Here is a 20,703-nt window from a genome sequence, read left to right on the forward strand (position 1 = left end):
AAAGAGCAGGACTGTTTTGTGAAGTGTTGCCTACTTTAAAAACAGGAAATCAGAGCTTTCAAAAGCATCTATTGTGATCTATTCAAAGGCTACACTAAAAAAGGCTTGGTTCATTGATTTATTTTAGGACTTCTAGAGGTCATGATTAGTTCCTATTCATTTGGTTTGTTGTGATTTTGCTCCCACCTCTAGTGCATTGATACACAAAGGCACTTATCTTTGGAGAACAATTGAAAACTGAATATGAATCTGGGACACACTGATTCCTACAAATAACACTATGAAATTATATGAAATACACCACAGAAATCCACTAGGAATAAATCAATCACTGATTTTAAGGTTGCAGTAGTAAATATAACATACAACTTTAGATCTTCATTTAAATGCAGAAGATGGGCTGGGCTGCTGTTCAGGGCTGCCATCTTATTTCCCTTATTCCTCAACGTCTGAAAGGCCTGAAGCATTCAATCTAGGAAGATCTCAATATTACAATATGAGAAAACCTAACGAAATCAGTAATCAACTTTCTGGATCCCCGCCACCTCCAATTAGATTGCCTACTGGTTTACAAAGCATTGGGACCACCACGTGAATTTACAAAACAGACACACAGCTGAAAGAACTTTTGGATATTGAAGTGCTAACATATTATGGAAGGTGACAGGTGGAGTATCGTTCTATGTCAGTCATAATTAACCTTGAAAGATAATGGAAATTTAGACCACCCTGCATTTCGATTCTACCACTTTTTGAACATATCCCTTCCTTCTTGACTTAAGACACATTTTAAAAATTCATTTCATGATCTCACCGTTTTCTCTCTCTCTCTTTCTTTGGTGCTTTCTAGGTATTTCATTTCTCATAAACCAAACAAGACCTGGCAACAAGTCTTCTGGTTTTCCATCAGCATTGCCATAAACAATGCTTACATCCTGTACAAAATGTCTGACGCCTATCCTGTGAAAAAGTACAGCCGAGTACAGTTTGGTGAGAGACTCGTAAAGGAGCTGCTTGGATTGGAGGATCCTTCACCAGGCCATTGATGGATCCTTCTTCACAGCATAGGCTAGGAGTGAGGGAGATGGAGGAAAGAAAAAGGAACAAACTCTGGGATGCCAAGATGGGTAACTTACTATTCCATGTGACAAAATCACTAGGGAAGCCTTTAAGTATGTTGGTGCCTTCTCAATGGCCTTGGTTCAAAGGGCCCTCAAGAGAGCACCATATAGAAGCTGCACGTATGAGAGTGCAACATAGGCACCGGTGTATCAGAAATGAATTTATGTTAGCTATTGCTGAATCTGATTTTTCAAACAGGGTGTTAGTTGTCACACAAATCCTTTTCCCTATCCCTTTTCAAGCTAGAAAGGCTCAGCAGTTCCAGCTGAGCATGTTATTGGGTGTTTTTTTTTTAAATCAGTGCACAATGTGTAAAGTTATGCACTGCTTTGTGGCTGAAAAGAGGTTGCTAGAAGAGAAATATATATGTATATATATATTAAAAAATGTAAAAATCTATTTTGCAAGCCAGTGATTAGGCAACAGCAGATGAAGACAGTAGACTGAAGATTTTATTTTGTTGCAATGCTTTTAGATTGTAAAAGGGGTATAATTTTGACAGAAAATGCTTTTTTTAATATAAAGGAACAGTGAGAAACTGAAAAGTTTACCAAACTAAGTTCATTGTGCTAACTGAAGTCAGTTGCACTCCAAGATTAATTTCAGTTATGCCATAACAAAAGCATAAGAGATTTAATTGCAATCATCCTGTATTATTCTTCAGGCATTGAATTTTTCTACACAATGTGAGAAAAGATATAAAAGGTTCTCTGAGGAACTAGTTTCTCCTTAACTGTAGCTGGATCTGTGCTCCCCTCCCCCGCACCCCCATAGTGCTGCATAAACATACATGCCAAATCCAGAAATAGTTAAAGGTAATATTGGTAACTCTAAAACCAAATGACACAAACAATTTGTTGAGGGTTGATGAGTCATTTGTGAAATTGCTGAGTGAGGCACAATATATTTCCAAGTGTGTTATCTTCATTTGTCCTTTAAAAAACTCTTACCCAAAGCAATTTAACATTTCTAGATGCTGAAAAATACCTAAGTACCCTTTTATTTGAGGACTGACCGAAACCAGGAGTCTTCAACGACTTGGCAACTTTACGACTTGTGGACTTCAACTCCCAGAATTCCTCATATATTCCTCCTGAGGAATTCTGGGAGTTGAAGTCCACAAGTCATAAAGTTGTCAAGGTTGGAGACCCCCGATCTTAAACTATACATCTCAGTACTGCTGAATGAATACTGTTCATGAAGTGACTTCTAAAAGGTTATGACAATGTTTTCTTATTTTGCTCAGTTAACGTCAGTCTCATCAGCTAGCTTTTTCTCAAGGCGTTTACTTCATTATGATTCCATTGTTTTGGCCATGTTGCTGCCTTGTCGTTTATGACAAACTAAACACTTTTCTGGGGTGGGGGGAAATCATTGCAATACTAGACAATCAGAAACATTTGCATGTTAAACTTTGTGATGAACCAGTCCCAAAGCATTTGAAAAAAATTGTCATGCCACCACTTCAGCACAAAAAGTGCTGAGAATCACATGGCTACCAGCAGCATGTGGCCATGAAAATTTTTTGCACAGAATGAAGTGACAGACTTTGTAGCATTGCTTTGTGTGATACAATTCAAATATTCAGAGATGACATTCCCTTGGAAAGTAAGTTATCACACATGTGAAGATATGTTTAAGTATTATCGTCATAATTGTTTAATGCCGTGTTTCCCAGAAGACCCAGACTTATTTTCTTTTGGGCTCCAAAATAAGCACTAGGTTTCATTTTCCCCCCATGTATGGGAAGCCCACTTCTTCTGCTTGCTCATGGTGGGGCAGGAGGCTGCACAGTGCGCTAGTGCTGCCGCTGTGAGGTGGGGGGGGTGAAGCTGCCCCATGTCCCCTCGTAGGCTTACCTCAGGGCCCCTGCAACCAGGCCATCCACACCCCAACACCTCGCAGCCTAGCGAGCCTAGTGGCAGCCTAGCAGCCCCATCCAAGAGGACCACCAGTCCTCTTCTTCTGCTTGCTCACAGCTATAACGGAGCAGGATGCCAAGTGACATGCCATGGCCACAAGGCAGTTATTGGGATATGGATAGCCTGGCTGGAGGGGTCTTGAAGTAAGCTGGTGCAGGGTGTGTGGGGCAGCTCCACACACACACACACGCACACACACCACCTCACCTCATGTCGACAGCAAAGCGAGCAATCAGACGGAATGGGCGGCCAGCCAGCTGGCTGTGGGGCTCATTTTGGGGGGCTGTGTAGGCACTTAATTAGGGCTTATATTAGACCCATGCGTAAAACATGCTACATCTTATTTTCAGGATAGGTCATATTTTCAGGGAAACAAGGTAGTTAAAAGCCCGACATAACTGGAAGGAAAGATTTGGGAAGGCCACCACAGAGATGATATCAATGTAAACATCTTTATGTCCTCTGTGGGTCTTGGTGGGCTCAGGGTCCATAAAACCAGCGTCAGGTGCTCCCAATGACAGGGGCTGGTGAGTACGTGAGCTGGTGCAGTTTGAATCAATTGCATTTTCTCAGCAATTTTAAGGCAGTACCCAATAGAGTACTGTAGCCTAGCCATGTGGTGACAGGGCATGAGTTACTGTAGCTAGCTCTTCCTGCCGCAAGCCAAATTGCAAATGATATACCAGCTGAAGCTGGGCACAGGCATCCACACACAGCTTCCACCTTCTATTCTAGCAGAAGCTGTGAGTCCAGAAGGATCCCATGTCCAAACCTCCTTCTTGATAGGTATTGCCTGTCCACCAGGAAACAACTCTTAATGATGACAGGCAACCCTGATGTATCCACAACCGTTCAGACTTAGCGATTTGGCAATCAGAATTTACAGTCCTCCAATAAAAAAGCCATCCTATTTCCTGTAGGCTTTGTGTTCTACTGCGTTGGTGTTGGAGGTTAAGGAAAGGTAAGGCATTGGTTTGCACGCACGCTGCTTCTTAATAATGAAGAATCAGAAATTTGCACATCACCTTCTGATTTCTCCACTGTCATCTCCTGCACTATTGAATTGCTAGTCATGATGCTTATGAAAAAGAAGTGACATATTTTAAAGCAAAAATTAATCAAGAATAAAGAACTTTAACGAGGAGCCTACAAAACTGAATATTAGAAAGAAAAGCTTGTTTTTGTGACTCACCTGTCCTTGTATACAATCCAGCTTAAAATTCAAGCCAATTCTATCAAAACCCTGAGATAGAGTAGTCTTTCACAGTTCTGTGACCGTTCATTTTTGCATCAGAAGTTGTAGTCCATGAAAAAAGACTTAGGCAGCTGAGATTGTATAATCAGATGTGAAGCTTACAGCAAATTTACCATTTGGAATTTTGTCATGCTACCTCTTGCATCCAGTTTGCAAAAAATAGGGCTAGAGAATTCAATGAATCTTTGTTTATTTGCACCAGAGGTGATATTTGGTGGTGCACTTTAAAAACAAAAAAGGAAAATATAGTAGCCTCTGAAGGCTCAGGAGACAAGATAAGGAGCCAGAAAGGCAGACTTTACTAGGAAGGCAGAATTTAAGGGCCTTTTGGGTTTTTGGCAATTTTCTTATATTTTTAATGAATTACTATTGTAATACTAACATACTGATTTTAGTTTATGTCATCCACTACTACCATGTGCTGCTTTATTGCCAAATTTAAACAGGAGTTTCAAGGCTGCAAACATAGGGAAGAGTTTTGAATCTAATGTAGTATGCAATCCATCTCTCCACCTACCCATTCTTGACCTACTTGTTCCTTAATAAAAATGAACTATGAGTTTTAGGTCAGCTTCCAATTATGTTCTCCATCTATGATAGATTTCAGTTCCTACATCTCTTATCTAGCATGACTATTAGCCCCCAAATTGAGGGAGTTTGCCCTAGTTACTGAGGCACTGAATATATCTTGGTTCCTAAGATTGCCCTCTTTTGATAGCCATTAGCCAATGGCAATTGCCAATAAGAAGGTAGTATTCAACAGTTAATTAGAAAATGTCCATTGAGATATAGTCACATCTTAATTAATTAGTTACACTTAAGTTAGTTATTACTGTTTATGTCCAGCTTTGAAGACTTTTTTTAAAAAAGAACATTTTATTATTTTAAACATCTGTCCCCACTTAAGCCAGGTTTAGACTGTTGTGTCACTGCATGTCAGGGAAAATATGCACCTGTCTCTCATTCAAAGAGACAATGTTACATGTCTGTAAATTCTGGCTAGGGGAGACTCAAACCTCAAAGCACAGAAAGCATAGATGGATAAACCAATAAACATGCAGGATGAACATCTCCGTACAATATTTAGTGGAGATTTGGGGAGTGTATGTGTTGGCCCATCTGCAAACATCTGCAACCTACACTTACTCATCAATCCCTTCACAGCATAAATATGTGTTGACATCTACACACAATTGTGGACAAGTCTAAATCAAGCTTTACACTTAACCATGGCACAAACACACTGTCAACCTTTTTAATTCTGCCATGCTGTCATCTCACCTACAGACTACCTACTGTTATCCCCCCCCCTTTTTTTGAACTGTCTAAAAATAGCCATCAGGTATGTAAAATCTGTTACGCTTTGTTACCCATTTCTTTGGAAGGATGTTAGGGGACTCCAGTGACTGGAAATAGAGGCAGGATAGGAGTCAGCCATACACCCTAGTAGAGTTTTCTGCCAATTCAAGTATGGTGGATAGAACTAATTCTGCAGTGTAAGGGGAGCACCACAATTTTGCTTCCAAATAGTTAGCATTTGCAATGTAGTATGATGCCTTTTTATTCAAACTTTCACTTGTTGCATAATGCCTGTTTATCCAAAGCTTAGTTTGTGGGTTTTTTCCCCCAAAGAAGGGATTTCAGCCACATTGGTTGACCATTAAAATCTTCCTACTCACCTCAAATATACTTTAATTAAGTACAAGGACCTTAGCAAGGAACTCCATTCCATTTAACACAAAATGCTTCTTATAGAATTAGCCAGTCTTAGTGACTTATTGTGGTGAAAATTCTTACCACACATAACGTTGATTTGCTTGAATTCACACAGGTTAGCTTTCCTCAACTTTAACATAGTTGAAGGGTATGGACAAGTATTCTTGAGAAAGGTTGACCTTTTACCAATTTCCTTTAAAACATTTTTTGTTGGGACTAGCAACATTCAGCAGGAGGGCTTGTCTCCCATGTCCGGTTGGGTATATAAGATAATACTGGTAATATTTCATTCTTTAAAATGTGAACTTGTATTGTAGTCTTCCTTGTACTTTTCTTGAAATTTAGAATTTCTATACAAGGGTCTCTAAGCATTCAATTTCCTCCCAATCTCTCACTGATTCTTAATAGCAATGTTCCTCTTACAGATTTGTAGACTGCCCTTGAGTTCTCCTGTCAGGGCTTAAATTAGGATATAGCACCCTGATGCTAACAGAGACTATAAAAGTATTCAAGTTAAGGATGTAGTCATATATTCAACACCGAACTTGGGGTATTGAGTTATGTGTTCATCTTTGTAAAGACTATCCAGATCAAGACATGTATAGTGGTGGAAATCACTGTGACAGAAAGCATTTAAAAGATGCTTTTTCAAAAGGCAATTTGGACTTTGTTTTTCCTTGAGGAAAATGTTTCACTTCTCATCCAAGCTTCTTCGGTTGTGACTGAATGGTGGTGTTGGGGAGGGAAGGGTTTATATTCCTTGTCACCCATACACCGCCATTCAGTCAGCTCTGAAGAAGCTTCTTGGATAAGAAGCGAAACATCTTCCTCAAGGAAGAAACAAAGACCAGTTGCCTTTTGAAAAAGCACTTTTGAGACAACTCATGATCTGGATGACTGAGAATCTTGACAGATATATAACATTGAGCCTTCCCTAAGAGCTATCCAAGGGGCACATAAACCCAGTCAAGTCATCAGACATAGCACATACATTGTGCCTTTATAGCACACTAAACATTTATTGTCACTCAGGTGAGATCCTGGTACATAACCAATATTTCACCCAGTGACACTAAACATCAGTTTCTGCAAAAATTGTGTAAATTATTATACCATGGTTTAATAAGTAGAACAGAGATATTAAACCAGGTCACGTAACATTTTTTAAAAAGTGTGAAAATGCTGCTCTTTAAACTCTTCTTACAAGCCTGGATTTTGGTATCGTTCTGCACCCACTCGATTGGCATCCCAATTCTTCTCAAGTGTTGAGGTACAGAGCTCAGGCAGCATATTAATTAATTGGATGAAGTGAAAATAGCTCTTTTCTGGGTGGTAATGTGAAATTTAGGAAGCTGAATAGGTGTGGATGTTCCGAATACCCGACTTGTTTCAGGACATGACAAGATCTGAGGAGATTTTTTTAAATAATTCTCTTCCCTTGAAAAAATTCATGCCACAAAATTATAGTGTAGGACAAATGCAGAGTAGAAAATAACATTCCTAAACAGCAGATGGAAGGACACTTGCCTTTATGATCATGGATCAGTACATTTTGCAATCAGTTTGGTAAGCAGAAAGACCAATGGAAAGTGCCATTTTCCCATTCTTCTAGGAGCTCTTAACTCCTATCATTCATTCTCAAAATAATTTTGTAATGGCATTTGCAAATTAATCTGCATCAACATGTGCAATTAACAAAGTTCCTGCATTCCACCACAAAGTGGAGATGGGGAAGAGGAAAATAGTTGTTGCAATTTAGCTTATCATTTCATATTTTTGGCCTTTTTTTGTTTTAATCTGACATAACAACAAAAAGAAGTTCAACTCAGAAAAAAGAACATTTAGAGGAGATCAAAATAATCAGCCTAGGTAAATTAATCTATCTAAAGCATTACTATTAAAATGTGTTTAGTTGGTTAGGGAAAGCGAAGGATACTATGAACTAGAAGCCTGCAGAAGCCCAAAACAATTGATATAGAGTTGACAGATTTGTAAAAAGTAGTATGAATATCTATCTTATACTGGTTTAGGAAATGCTGTACTTTTCTGATTATAGAGACCTCATTCTTTTCCTCTTCAAAAATAAAAGCAATCAATATAGGAGGTCCTTGATAAACAAGCCTGAAATGATCCAGGTCTGTTCCATCTATGCATACTACAATGTTACGGCTGCTGCACTATTGGTCAACACACACAGTAAGAGCTCAGGGGCTGATTTCAGTAAAAAGGCCAAACCATAATATAGGAAATAAATGGGATATTTGGAAGGAAAGCCCTATGAGCTATAATTTTTTTTCCTTTCCACTTTTGCAACATATGTGTCATTAATGAAGTAATACCCAGTACACTAGTGTAGTGCTGTTATTGTGAAAAGTATGTTCAGCAATTGTGGTGTGATCAATTCTGCTCACAATACATCCATCAGTGGCTGAAGTTCAGTCATAAGCTTCCTTCCCAAAGTGTGTTGAACAAGAGGTTTTTGTTAAACCATGCCAATGACGGATTAAACGTGCAGTGCTGTTTTATTATTTGAGTTGAAACAAATATTGATTTTATAGATATGCATCTATTCAAGAAATGCTTGTGTGGAAGCCCCTACACATGAGCAAAGTTCCCATCTGTATTTCTGGTCCTTGGGTCAACTGAGGACCTAAATTTTTGTGACTGTTTTTTGTTCTACACAAAAGCACGCTTGCAATAAATTTTTAGAGGTTTTCTATGCCATGAGCTAAATTCTAAAATGTGAAATGTGGTAACAACACAACTGGATGGATTTATAATATCACTCTGATGTCACGTGATTTTTCCTTCCTTCCACAAAGTTTGTCTTACAGTCAACAACTTTGAAATACAGTCAAATATAGATTATAAATTAGTTTTCCTTGTCTCATTTTTCCTGGGGTGTGGGAGAAATTTGGGTCATAAAAAGAATGAAATGGGCATGCAGCAATAGTCATATTAAATTTAAAAATTAAAATAGTGGTTAATGTCATTATATCAACCTGAATCAACATACTATGTTGATGATAAGAGTAAGTGGCATTTACTCTTTGAGGCTAACCAGCATACTGATCATGCTATTATCTCTCAGGATAAACAATGTTATGTAAATTGAAAACAAGAGTAAGATATTGTGAAAGAAGGAAATTAAAAGTAGGTAATAAGAGTAAGGGAAATCTAACTAAATGTATTTACACCACATCATTTGTTATACATCTTCTTAACTTTTTGCCTTGTAAAAATACTGCATTAAATTTAGAAAAAATTGCCAAATAACAGAAGGATCCAAAATCTCAGACATTGAATAAGGTGCAAATTTTAACTCAAAACCTGGAATTTCATTAGTGTCTAAGTTGGGAACAAAATTTTATTCTCCTCTGGAATAAGTTACAATTATACTTTAATAAAATATGTTGATAGCTTTAACTTGGAATAACAACTCAACAGCTGTGCTAAATGGTGTCTTTTGAATACAAAAGGGGTTGCTTGAAGTGCTACAATTTTATGATACATGCCAGCCAGCTAAAATATTTTGGGAAGTAGCTGAAAATCTACATAATGAACCTCTATTGATGCCAAAGGCAATAGCAATCATATCTCAGATCTGAGAGTGCAATATAGAGGTTTCACCAGCAAATGCCAACAAGGCATGATTTCCCCCTCCCCACTTGTTAAATAAGCACAATTTGTTATAATCACAAATAGAATGACTGTAAAATATAGAATAAGTGTATTGGAAGTGTGGCTTTGACTCGTGGAATGCAATTTTGTTACACTGTGTGGGAAAATCAATTATCCCTTATCTCTGCTGCAGCATTTCATCATCATCCTAATTCCAGATATTTGGATATAAACCAATCTTGCCTGGCACATTAATCTACCTTTATGATTCTATCACAGGTAAACTAAATAGCCACAATGGATGTTTATAGGAACAACAATTATTTTTTTCAAAGTTAAACACAGAAATATGGTTGTTATAGAAATGAAAGGGAGCGTTTTAGGAAATCGAATTATTGAACCTTGAAAGCAAAAAATACCATAATCATGTATTTTGATAATAAGATTAGACACATAAACCAATAGGATAAATCCCTCTAATACTTTAAGTAGTATTTCATGCATATAATTCTTTGCAGTCTTAAATACTGTACAGCAAGTAGACATTGTATGAAAGCCAGGCTAGACTGGTAGCCAAAAATCAAAAGAAAAGAGATATTACTTTTCCAGACTAACAAATGTTACTAAAGTTGGCAGATGACTGCATATATTACATTAGAAGATGTGCCGGTAAGGCACTTCTTGATTCATGTAGGACTAAGATGCCAAATTTTTGTGCAGAAGAATTAATGGACTGTTTTGACATCAGGCCTCTAAACAAAGACTAAATCATATCAGAGTATTTCAATTTTCCACTTACTCCTTGACAAATCTCAGAGTAGCCATCTTGGAAGCAGGAACAATTGAAAAAAAGATTGCTAAACTCACATGCATCAAAAGATTTCAGGCGATCTCAACAAATAATGGATTTTTAACACTTTACAACTGTTAATTGATAAGGCATTTGTAATTTGCCTTACGTCAACTGATGCAACCATTGTTTCTTTCTCTATTTCCCCCAGCCATATTTCCACTTTATCACAATTTAAATCCAGCATCAGTCTAGCCACTCCAATGAATCTGAAATCTGTTGTGGCCCACCATATCTTGACTTTTAATGAAATATATTATCTGGGAAGATGCTACGTGAATCCTTCTGATTTAAACAGCAAATGGAAATCCTTTGATTCCTGTTTCAAGAAATCATAAAGCTATGTCTAGGTTCAAAGAATACCTACCCTGATACTCTGTGAAGTCAGTTTAAGTGCTCTTGGCATTAACTGTGTTCCATGCTGATTCTGGATAGAAAAAAAGCACTATCTAAAGATGATACATACACTAGCAAAACCTATTTGCATATTTAAGGATATGTCATTATGAATATGGGGATGGGAAGTATTCTGAAATATGTTATCTAACATGTTTAAAAAAAGGGGTTTTCATTTATATGTGTCATTGCACTCTGTTACAGTGATCTTTGAGGATACTGGATTTCACTCAAAAGTGACTCTATACGATGCTTTTAGGAACAAAAATGTGGATTTCCTCTTTGTTGCAAAGTAGTCAGGACAAAGTTTATAAAATTCAAAATTACTATTAACGTACATGCCAATACATGAATTCTATATGCCTGCAATTTTTGGTTTAGGAGCTTCATTGCAAAATAGCCACAAAGAGCCCTCAATTCTGGCTTAGGTGAAAAGAAGTACAATTATTCCTAGTTCAGCCACACAATTTTTAGAACAGGAAGGCTAAGCTCTGTACTCTTTATGCCTGATAAATTAATTTCCTGCTTGTTGGACAAAGCGCTACTAACAGGTTACCCAAGGACAATGGCTTTTCATTGAAGGCTCATGAACATGAAACAGTTGCATAAGTCGGGTAGCAGCAGGAAAATAAAAAAAGGAATCAATTGTTAACTATGAGGACTTACTGCAGAAGACTAGCCTAATGGTCCTCTTATTTTGCTGGATTCCAATTATGGTTTTCAATTCTACTTCCATGAATTAAGTTTTTTTTTTTTAAAAAAAAAACACATTCCTTTATAAAAGTAGTTCATGTGTACCAATTCCCTAAGTGCAGAATTCAATTGCTGAAATCTAACATGCTTTCAACAAAAAAAATGGATATTTATATATTTGCATTCACGTGGTCAAACATGAACAGGTTAGTAAACACAATGAAATAAAACAAAGACATTTTTTATTTATGCTTTGCAGTCTGAAACAGAATTCAATTGCATAAAACAAGCCTGTGTCTTAAGATAAATTTGTCCAGGAAAGAAAGTTATACAAATGTTTGCTTTTGATAAATCAAATAATCATGATAGGTAAACAACTATGAGAGTGTGCAGAGACTGTAAGGCCCGACCATGTTTAATCTAGTATATATATTAATATGAGAATAAATATTAAAGCTTTTATTTCAAATTTTAGTTTTGCCCGTTTGTTTTTCAAAATTAAAACACTAAGATCAAGCTTTCCAAATTTATATTGACATAAGTGATTGATGAAAATACCACATTTCACCGAACATTCTAATCTTTTAAGAAATACAAATTATGTTTGGCTGTATGTTTGCCTACATTTAAATTGTAGGCAAATTGTGAAGTGTTCCTTAACTCAAACAAAATTAAGGTAAAGAGCTGTATTAAGAGAGGTTTGTGCCCACTGTTTTAGATTTTGTTTACAATATAACAACTGCATTCAGCAATAAAACACTTGCTTGAATCAGTTCTCAACTAGGAAACATGAATTGGTGAAAATCAATCACAGATGACTGGAATGTAGATGAAGGTAGGGTTTTTAAAGTCCCCATAAGACAATTTTCTAGTTGTGAAGCACATGCGGAAAAAATGTCCCAAGTTCACTGTTAACTGTAGACATTGTGGCAGATAAAGGCAATAGGCAAGAGTTGACCAACTGAGTAGATCAAGAGCTGTTCACTAAAGTTCATGTACACTGACCAGGTAGGTTTTCAGCACATGCAGACAGAATGACAGCAAACTTTGTTATCTTATCTATAAAGTATTTATTTTCTTAAGTTAAACAGTTTTTTTTCAAGGATGGTTTCCATCTATAAATGAACAAAGTACAAGCTCTGTACAGCAGATTTTAAAGAACCAACAGAAATAATTTTCTAAAGCACATTTAATTTGTAAAAGGAAATGTACATGTACCACCATTATTTTTGCTTTAAAGAAGCTAAGATTAGGACAGAGAGGACATGGTAACTGCTTATTAAATTTCCTGGTAGTTTACAATAAAAAAGATCAAGGGAAGGTTCAACTATTCCTGTATCTAACTTCAAAACCTACCACTGACTGCTTCTGCATATCTTCAATTCGTTTGAAAATCTTTTCCAACAAGGTCTTTAGTATTTTTGCACTGACAAGGAGGTGTGCAAAAGCAGTGCTTGGTACAATACACATGAAGTCCGTAGTTGTGTAAAAAAAAGAATGTAGTCACAGTAAATAACTTTGGCACACTGTGTCATGTAAACATAGCTAGTATCACATTACTGCATTTTCTGATCCAGCGTCCATGCCTAATGATCACTTTCCATCCTAGAACTCGAATACAATACATAGATAACATTTAAGACTTTTTGGAAATCCTGCTAACACACCTGCTTAAATATTAGTCAGATAGTAGCTTTTCGAATTCAAAATCAGCTATTATTGGATAGCTTCTACCTCAACCTCTACAAAAAACCCTTTACAATTTAGCTTCCTTTACCCTCAGAAGTTCTTCTCAGAAGTCTGGATTATAATTAGTTGGTTACTTAATAAGCACTTTAATGCTCTCCCCAATGCCCCAATTTTATAAATGAAGGTTACCTTCATCTCATGACTTGGGCAGCCTTTAAAAAATGATTATTTTTTTTAAAAGGCAAAGGCCCGCATTTATTATTTTCCTGTCAAGGACATAATTACATGAAATGTTTTAATTACAGGGAGGCAATTTAGTCTGGAAAAAGAGTAATATTCACATTCAGCCTATCAATGGAATCATCATTCTTAATTAAAACAATGTAGTATCTCAATACAGTATCAACAGAAACCACAAGCATGCCATATAAATTCAAAGGTTCGCCGGCTTATCTGAAACATTGCAAAACTAGAGTCCTCATCTGAGTGGAAAGCTGCCCAATTTTTTTGCAACAAATATTGTGGCCGTCATGGAAAAACGCACTTTACAGAATACTCTCAAACCCATGTAGCCAGAAGACAAACACTGTCAACAAATGATTGCATAATAATTTACCTTTGTCATTTTGTAATCACTTGGGAGAGGGGCATGTTCTGTGTACTTTTTCATTTCTCTGTTTTAAAATTTTACATAAACTGTCTTTTTTTAAAAAAAAGTTGATGTGGACAAGACATGCAGAGATGGCATTGCTATGATATAAAACAGCAGAATGGAGCCATCACTTACAAAGTTTACTTCTGCGCCACTGTTGAGACAAAGTGAAAGACGCAAAGGAAAAACCTGAAACCATGATACTCAAGAGCAGAAGCCTCACAGCTGCAATGTTGGCCATTATAGGCTTGCTTGTAATTTCACAAGAAGCTACTTGTGGGTCTTGTGCTATCTGTCATTCTGCAACTTTTCAAAAGGGGAAGAGACGGCAAAGAGGAGAACCAAGAACCAAAGCTGCATTTTTTTTTAAAACCAGCTTTCGACACAAGGTAGTCTAAAGTGCTCAGTACAAATACATGGAGTTATCCAGAGCACACGGCATGTAATTCCTTGAACAGAAAGTGACAGGTATGCTGGGTGAGGATGAAGCAGGCAAGCCTCTTTCTGCCATTCCACCAACACTCTGCAAACAGAGTCTGACCACTGTCAGGAGAACGAAGTGCAAAAAAAAAAAAAAATAGGCACACTTTACAAAGCAGAAGCATCCAGTGTTTGTGTGTGAACACAAGGCAGCGGCACAAACTTGCATCTTCACTAAAATGTTGTTCTTCCACAACTGTCCAACCTAAGTTCCAGTCAAGTGTTAAAACGCTTTGTTGATAAATTACAGGATGATGAAAAATCGATAGAAAGTTGTAAATTTCGACAATATATATTTTATATATATATATTTATATATTTATATTTATATATAGCGTTTATATCTAGAGTCTCATCATAGAAAAAAAAATCCACGGTCTGATATACCAAGTACAAATGGCAAAACCTTCCAAATGATGCTTTTGACTGCTGGAAACCACAACACCTATTTTTATGTGAATGATGGAGACTGCTCGTGAAGTTCTTCCAGCCACTTCCCTCCCAAGTACGCCCTTCCCTTCCCTGTCTTGAAAGCAAGTTTCTACCATGTATCTGTTGGTTTCTAAGGATGTTAATCGACTGCTCTGAAAATACCGGGTTGAAGGTGGAGAGGAGCCAACAGGCCTTGATGGAAGAAGGGGGTGGGTGGGTGGGAGGGGGATGAGCACTGCTTCAGCTACATTTGATCAGATGATGGCAGGATCCCCAGTTCCTTTGATTTCCTTATGTTCACCTTCACTTTTCAGAAAAAGATGGAATACTGAGGTATATAAAGTATCAGTAATGCAATCAAAATGTTGCCCAAGGTTTAGGAAATGAGACAGTTACATCTGTCCGAGCGTTTCTACTGCTGTAGATTCAGTGTGAACTTCCACTGCTGAGACAGCGAAGGACTGCAGACTTCAACAGTCAGACCGCCGTTTTTGGCATTTCGGCTGTCTAAACACAAGTTGTTGCCCACGTACCGCAGTTTGGTATTGCTTTCTATTTGTTCCCATTTCTAGAAAAAAAAAGTACGCAGATTAGGCAAGTACAATTTAAAAATATTATTTATTATTAGTTATTAAAAAATAACCAATATTCCTAAGGTCATTCTAGAACAGTGCTTCTCAACCTTGGCGACTTTAAGTCCTGTTGACTTCAACTCCAGAATCCCCAGCCAGTGCTGGCTGGGGGGTTCTGGGAGTTGAAGTCCCAGGACTTACAGTTCTAAGAAGGTTATTTATTGTGGGGCATACAGATAGCCTTGACTTACAAAAGTTCTTTAGTGACTGTTCAAAGTTACAATGGCACTGAAAAAAAGTGCCTTAGGACCGTTTTTCACACTTATGACCGTTGCAGCACCCACGTCACATGAGCAAAATTCACATGCTTGAATATTTATGACAAAAGTTGCAGTGTCATGGTATCCTTCTGACAAGCCAAAGTCAAATGGGAAAGTCAGATTCACTTATGCCAACCATGTTACTAGCGTAACAACTGCCGTGATTCACTTAACAATTGTGGCAAGAAAAGTAAAGGTAAAATTTTGTGGCAAAATTCACTTAACAACTCTCTACTTAACAACAGAATTTGGGCTCGATTATGGCGTAAGTTGAGGACTACCTCGCCTTACGATGGGCTCCAAACCATTCAGCCTTCATTCAAAGGAAAACAAGTTTCAAGCTCTCAGACTTTAAAATGTCTTCATAATTAAAATAGTTTTATGTCATCTGCTCTACTCCCCCTCCCCCAAGAACACTGGATTTTTCCATAGTCCTTCCTATACTTAGGTAAGGACAAATTTGTAACAACTATCCAGTTGCTGTTGTCTTCTTAAAGTCTATATAGCATTATTTCTGAAAGAGCAAGTGTTGGCTCAAAGAACATAAATGGACACTGGAAGATGACATGGGCAACAAAGAGTTGATCGGGGCCTCTCTCGCAACTACAATCTTAAATGACACAGGAAAAAAGGGTTAAGAAAATTATTTAGGACCATTCTGTCCAGGACCGTCTTCCCAATCCTGGACAGTTTTTACAATTGACTAATCTGGATGAGTGCCATAGTTGTAGCACTGCTAATCTTTAAACTATCCTATGAACTGGGAGGAAAGCAATCAGAAGGCTAGGACAAAATTAAAAGCTCAAAAATAAAAAGGAATTAAAGCAGCAAGGAAAGCTCACCCCGCAGAGAGTGTTATAAAGGAAAACATATGAAGTACAGGTAGACTAACAAATAGGGAATGTTAATTACAGATAAGCTATTTTTAAAGTATTTAAAAAGACTCAACCCTAAATATTTCACAAAGTAAAAATACCACAGGTTGTTGCAGAACCCTTTAAAAAAAAGCAACAAATACAAATTATTTGGCAAAAAATACAATTAATTGTATATTGCCTGATATAGAAAAAAACTAGTCTTAAAAAAAATCTATGAAAGTTTCCCTTACTTTTGCAATGCAGTGAAATGAATACAGTAGAACCTCTGGTCACGACCATAATTTCTTCCATAACTTTGATCACCACCCGATTGGTTGTGACCCGAACCTAACCAAAATTAATGCAGCAGCCACATGAGGTCGCTGTTGTTGGCGCTTACAAAAAAGAGGTGCGGAAGGGGTAATTGGCCGCGGCCGTGTTTGATCGCCCCCGTGTTCGTGATCAGATTTTAAAAAAGTGAATTGTTTGGTCAGAACCCGATTTGGTCGTGGTGAGAAGTGTTTCGCGACCAGAGGTTCTACTGTATGTGATTGTTAATCATCTGGAGGTCCATAGTTCTGATTTTCCAACATTTTTTGACTCAAGATGGCAATAGGTTGTGTGGTACTAGTCAGAAAATCTGGCAATCTTTCCCTCTGCAGTTTGCTTAATAACACTACAATTAGACGGTGCTGACTCATATATGCAGACCATGCATACAAGCAGTGGAAAAGTCTGAAGAATGATTATCCTGAGTAATTAGAAATATCAATGTAACGGGCATGTGGCATAACCAGAACAAGAGCAGATATTTAATACAGATGCCAGGCATTTGCTTGATTTCTATGAGCAATCTCCACTAACAAAGAGATGGAAATAGAAGCAGAGGTGTGTCACTTTGGGGAATCTGAAGGTCAGAGTCCTTTAAATGATGGCCTAGCCCAGGGGTGTCAAACTCAAGGCCCAGTAGCCGGATCCCAGCCCGTGGGGTACCTTAGATCTGACCTGCGAGGCCACCCCTGGAAACAATGAAAGACCGGCCCGCAGGTGCTTCTACCAGTGAAAACAAGCTCTCGAGCTCCGTTTTCGGCTGCCACAGCCTCCCCAGCTCAGGAGGGCCACATGCCACCATAGGCACCTGACCAGAGTGATGTTGAACTGGCCACGCCCTCCCCAGCCCCCCCTCCTGAGGTCAAACACAACCCTCAATGAAATCGAGTTTGACACCTCTGGACTAGCCTGAATATAAAGGACGTAGCCAAGACAATATGTAAATTTATTTCAATTTATATTAGTTCAACTTTAATTAAAAAAATCAGCTCAAATTAAATTAAAATAGTTAAGTGACTAGTCTTTTATAGGTAATAAACGTGATCTTTGATCTTACTGATAATGGCAATTTTCAACATTTCTTTAAGCTACACCAGAGGCTGAATGCCTGGGTTCTAGGTGCTATAGACACTATAAGGGATTGCATTATAACAGCATGCGAAAAAACCTCACAGCGGACAAATCCCAAGAGTTCAGAGTTCATAAGGAGAGACAAGGAAGTCTACAGCAGGGGTCCCCAAACTTGGCAACTTTAAGACTTGTGCTGGCTGGAGAATTGTGGGAGTTGAAGTCCACAAGTCTTAAAGTTGCCAAGTTTGAAGACTCTGGTCTAGAGGGTCACATCTCATCATGGAGAGCTTTCAAACTGTGGCTGCACTCCAGGTACTGACCTGTCTACTGTCATTCTCTCTGCAGCCCTGAAGTTTGATGAGTGAGCTAGCAGTTCGATCTACCACCGTAAGGCACAAATCCATATGCTTCACTGACTTGTCCTTTGTTAAGGCCCATTCCTGGAACATAAAGCAATGACAAGAATTACCCTCGACATACACATCCTGACTTCAATCATTCCAGTTCTTTTAATCCTACCTTCCAACTACCTAACTATTTTGTGAGGAAAATTAGTTTAATAATGAAATGTTGAAGAAGTAAAAGGGAAAGTTAGAAGTCAAATACTTAGCAGCTCCTCTTTTCTTTTCAACATTTCTAAACAATAGGAATAACAGTACAGTGTGGGTTCTAGCATTAAGTTCAAGGACATTAAGAATTAAGTTCAAGGACAGAATATTTTGATTATTATATTTATATTATAAAATAATATGCATTCTAAAATTTTCTAGCAATGCCATACTTAGCTTTGATTGTACGATTCATACAACCTAAGTTATTAACACTTCAGAAACTATATTTTTAAAGTTTTAACTTATCGATGCCATCATAGTATTAACCATTTCTGATTATATTGCAGTTAATATTTGTATTTCACATTATTCACATCTCATAATGCAATAAAACTATTACTGGGGCAGAGGGAGTAAATGCCTGACACTGCTGGTAACTTGCATTCCTTTTTTTCCTTTGGAAAAAAAAGTCAAATAACATGTTTTTTTTTGGAAGCTCAATATTAGATAGAATGTATTTAGAATTATGTACTTATGTTTACTAGACTTGCAACAATCTTTAAAGTTAACTAGAATAATTTGTCATATACCTCCATCTGCTGGTACTGTGGCACAACAGCATGCAGTTATCATAGTTACCAGATAAGAAAATCCTACGGTAGTCTCAACTTACAACAGTTCTTTTAGTGAACCGATCAAGTTACAGCAGCATTGAAATGTGTGACTTATGACTATTTTTCAGTTACGGCCCTTGCAGCATCCCCATGATCGTGTGATCAAAATTCAGATGCTTGGCAATTGGTTCATATTATGACGGTTGCTGGGTCTCAGGGTCATGTGATCACCTTTTGCGGCCTGGCAAGCAACGTCTCTTGATGTCAGAGGCTAGGCATGGCAGCAGGGATGAGCCTCCTACTTAAAGAAAAGGCATCCAAGCTACAGCATTTGCTCTTCAGCTTCTGCTCTTCTTCACAGCAAATGCAAGGAATTGGAATTGGAACAGAATAGAGCTGAAAGGGACCTTGGAGGTCTTCTAATCCAACCCCCAGCTCTAGCAGGAGAACCTATACCATTTCAGATAAGTGACTGTCTAGTCTCTTCTTAAAAACCTCCAGTGACGGAGCGCCCACGATTTCTGAAGGAAAGCTGCTCCACTTATTAATTGTCCTCACTGTTAGGAAGTTTCTCCTGAATTCCAGGTTGCTTCTCTCTTGATTAGTTTCCAACCGTTGTTTCTTGTCCTGCCCTCTGGTGCTTTGGAGAATAATTTGACCCCCTCTTCTTTGTAGCAGCCCCTCAAATACTGGAATACTGCTATCATGTCACCTTTAATTCTTCTTTTGTTTTAGACTAGCCAAACCCAAAACCTGCAGCCGTTCTTCATATGGTTTAGTCTCCAGGCCTTTGGTCATCTTAGTTGTTCTTCTTTGAACTTTTTCCAAAGTTTCAACATGGTAGTATGGTGACCAAAATTGGTTGCAGTATTCCAAATATAGTCTTACTAGGGTTTTATAAAGCAGCACTAATATTTCACATGATATTGATTCTGTGCCTCTGTTTATACAACCCAGGATTGTATTAGCTTTTTTGGCTGCTGCTGCATATGCCGGCTCATATTCAAATGATCATCCACTAGGACTCCAAGGTCCTTCTCACAATTACTGTTTTTGAGCCAGATCTCACCTAATCTGTACTTCTACCTTTGAGTTTCCCTGCCTAAATGTAAAATGTTTGCTTTTTTCCACATTAAAATTCATTTAATGGATTCAAAAGAGCTGTACTTCCCCTTCACAAGAATTCATAAAGGGAAGGGGGGGGTGTCTTCTTCCTCCAGAGCAGGTCATTGTACCTACCTTTCATTCAGAAAAGAATAAACCCATGCAACTGAGAAGGGCAGGTCAACTAAAATACTTTTTCCTATTTTATTCTCTTCTATATTTCGTCTTTTAGTTTTAACCTTTTTATTTTTCATATCCCTTATATTAAACCTTTGCTGTAAAGATTATATTACTAAAGTGTGTGTATGTATGAATTTCTATATGGGTATATATATATGTACAATGTGTGTGTGTGTGTGTGTGCATGTATATATATACATACACACACACATACACACACACATCAGGGGTGGGTTCCAGATGTTGCTACTGCCAGTTCGCTCAGGAATGCACAGT

The 20,703-nt window shown here is 37.7% G+C and overlaps 2 protein-coding genes across 2 annotated transcripts in view; one reads left to right on the forward strand and one right to left on the reverse strand.

The window, feature by feature from the left end:
- Positions 1-12,805, forward strand: part of PGBD5 (piggyBac transposable element derived 5) — an 89,503-nt gene extending 76,698 nt beyond the window's left edge. Inside the window, 1 exon segment of the mRNA XM_032215891.1 lies at positions 851-12,805. Within this exon segment, the coding sequence (XP_032071782.1) occupies positions 851-1,046 (196 nt within the window). The 3' untranslated portion in view covers positions 1,047-12,805.
- Positions 12,806-12,810: 5 nt separating this feature from the next.
- The window catches only part of GALNT2 (polypeptide N-acetylgalactosaminyltransferase 2), a 72,448-nt gene continuing 64,555 nt past the window's right edge, over positions 12,811-20,703 (reverse strand). The window contains 2 exon segments of the mRNA XM_032215893.1: positions 12,811-15,396; positions 18,299-18,418. Coding sequence (XP_032071784.1) covers positions 15,241-15,396; positions 18,299-18,418 — 276 coding nt within the window. The 3' untranslated portion in view covers positions 12,811-15,240.

The sequence above is a fragment of the Thamnophis elegans genome, chromosome 4, assembly GCF_009769535.1.
Source record: "Thamnophis elegans isolate rThaEle1 chromosome 4, rThaEle1.pri, whole genome shotgun sequence".
Taxonomy (NCBI): Eukaryota; Metazoa; Chordata; class Lepidosauria; order Squamata; family Colubridae; genus Thamnophis; species Thamnophis elegans.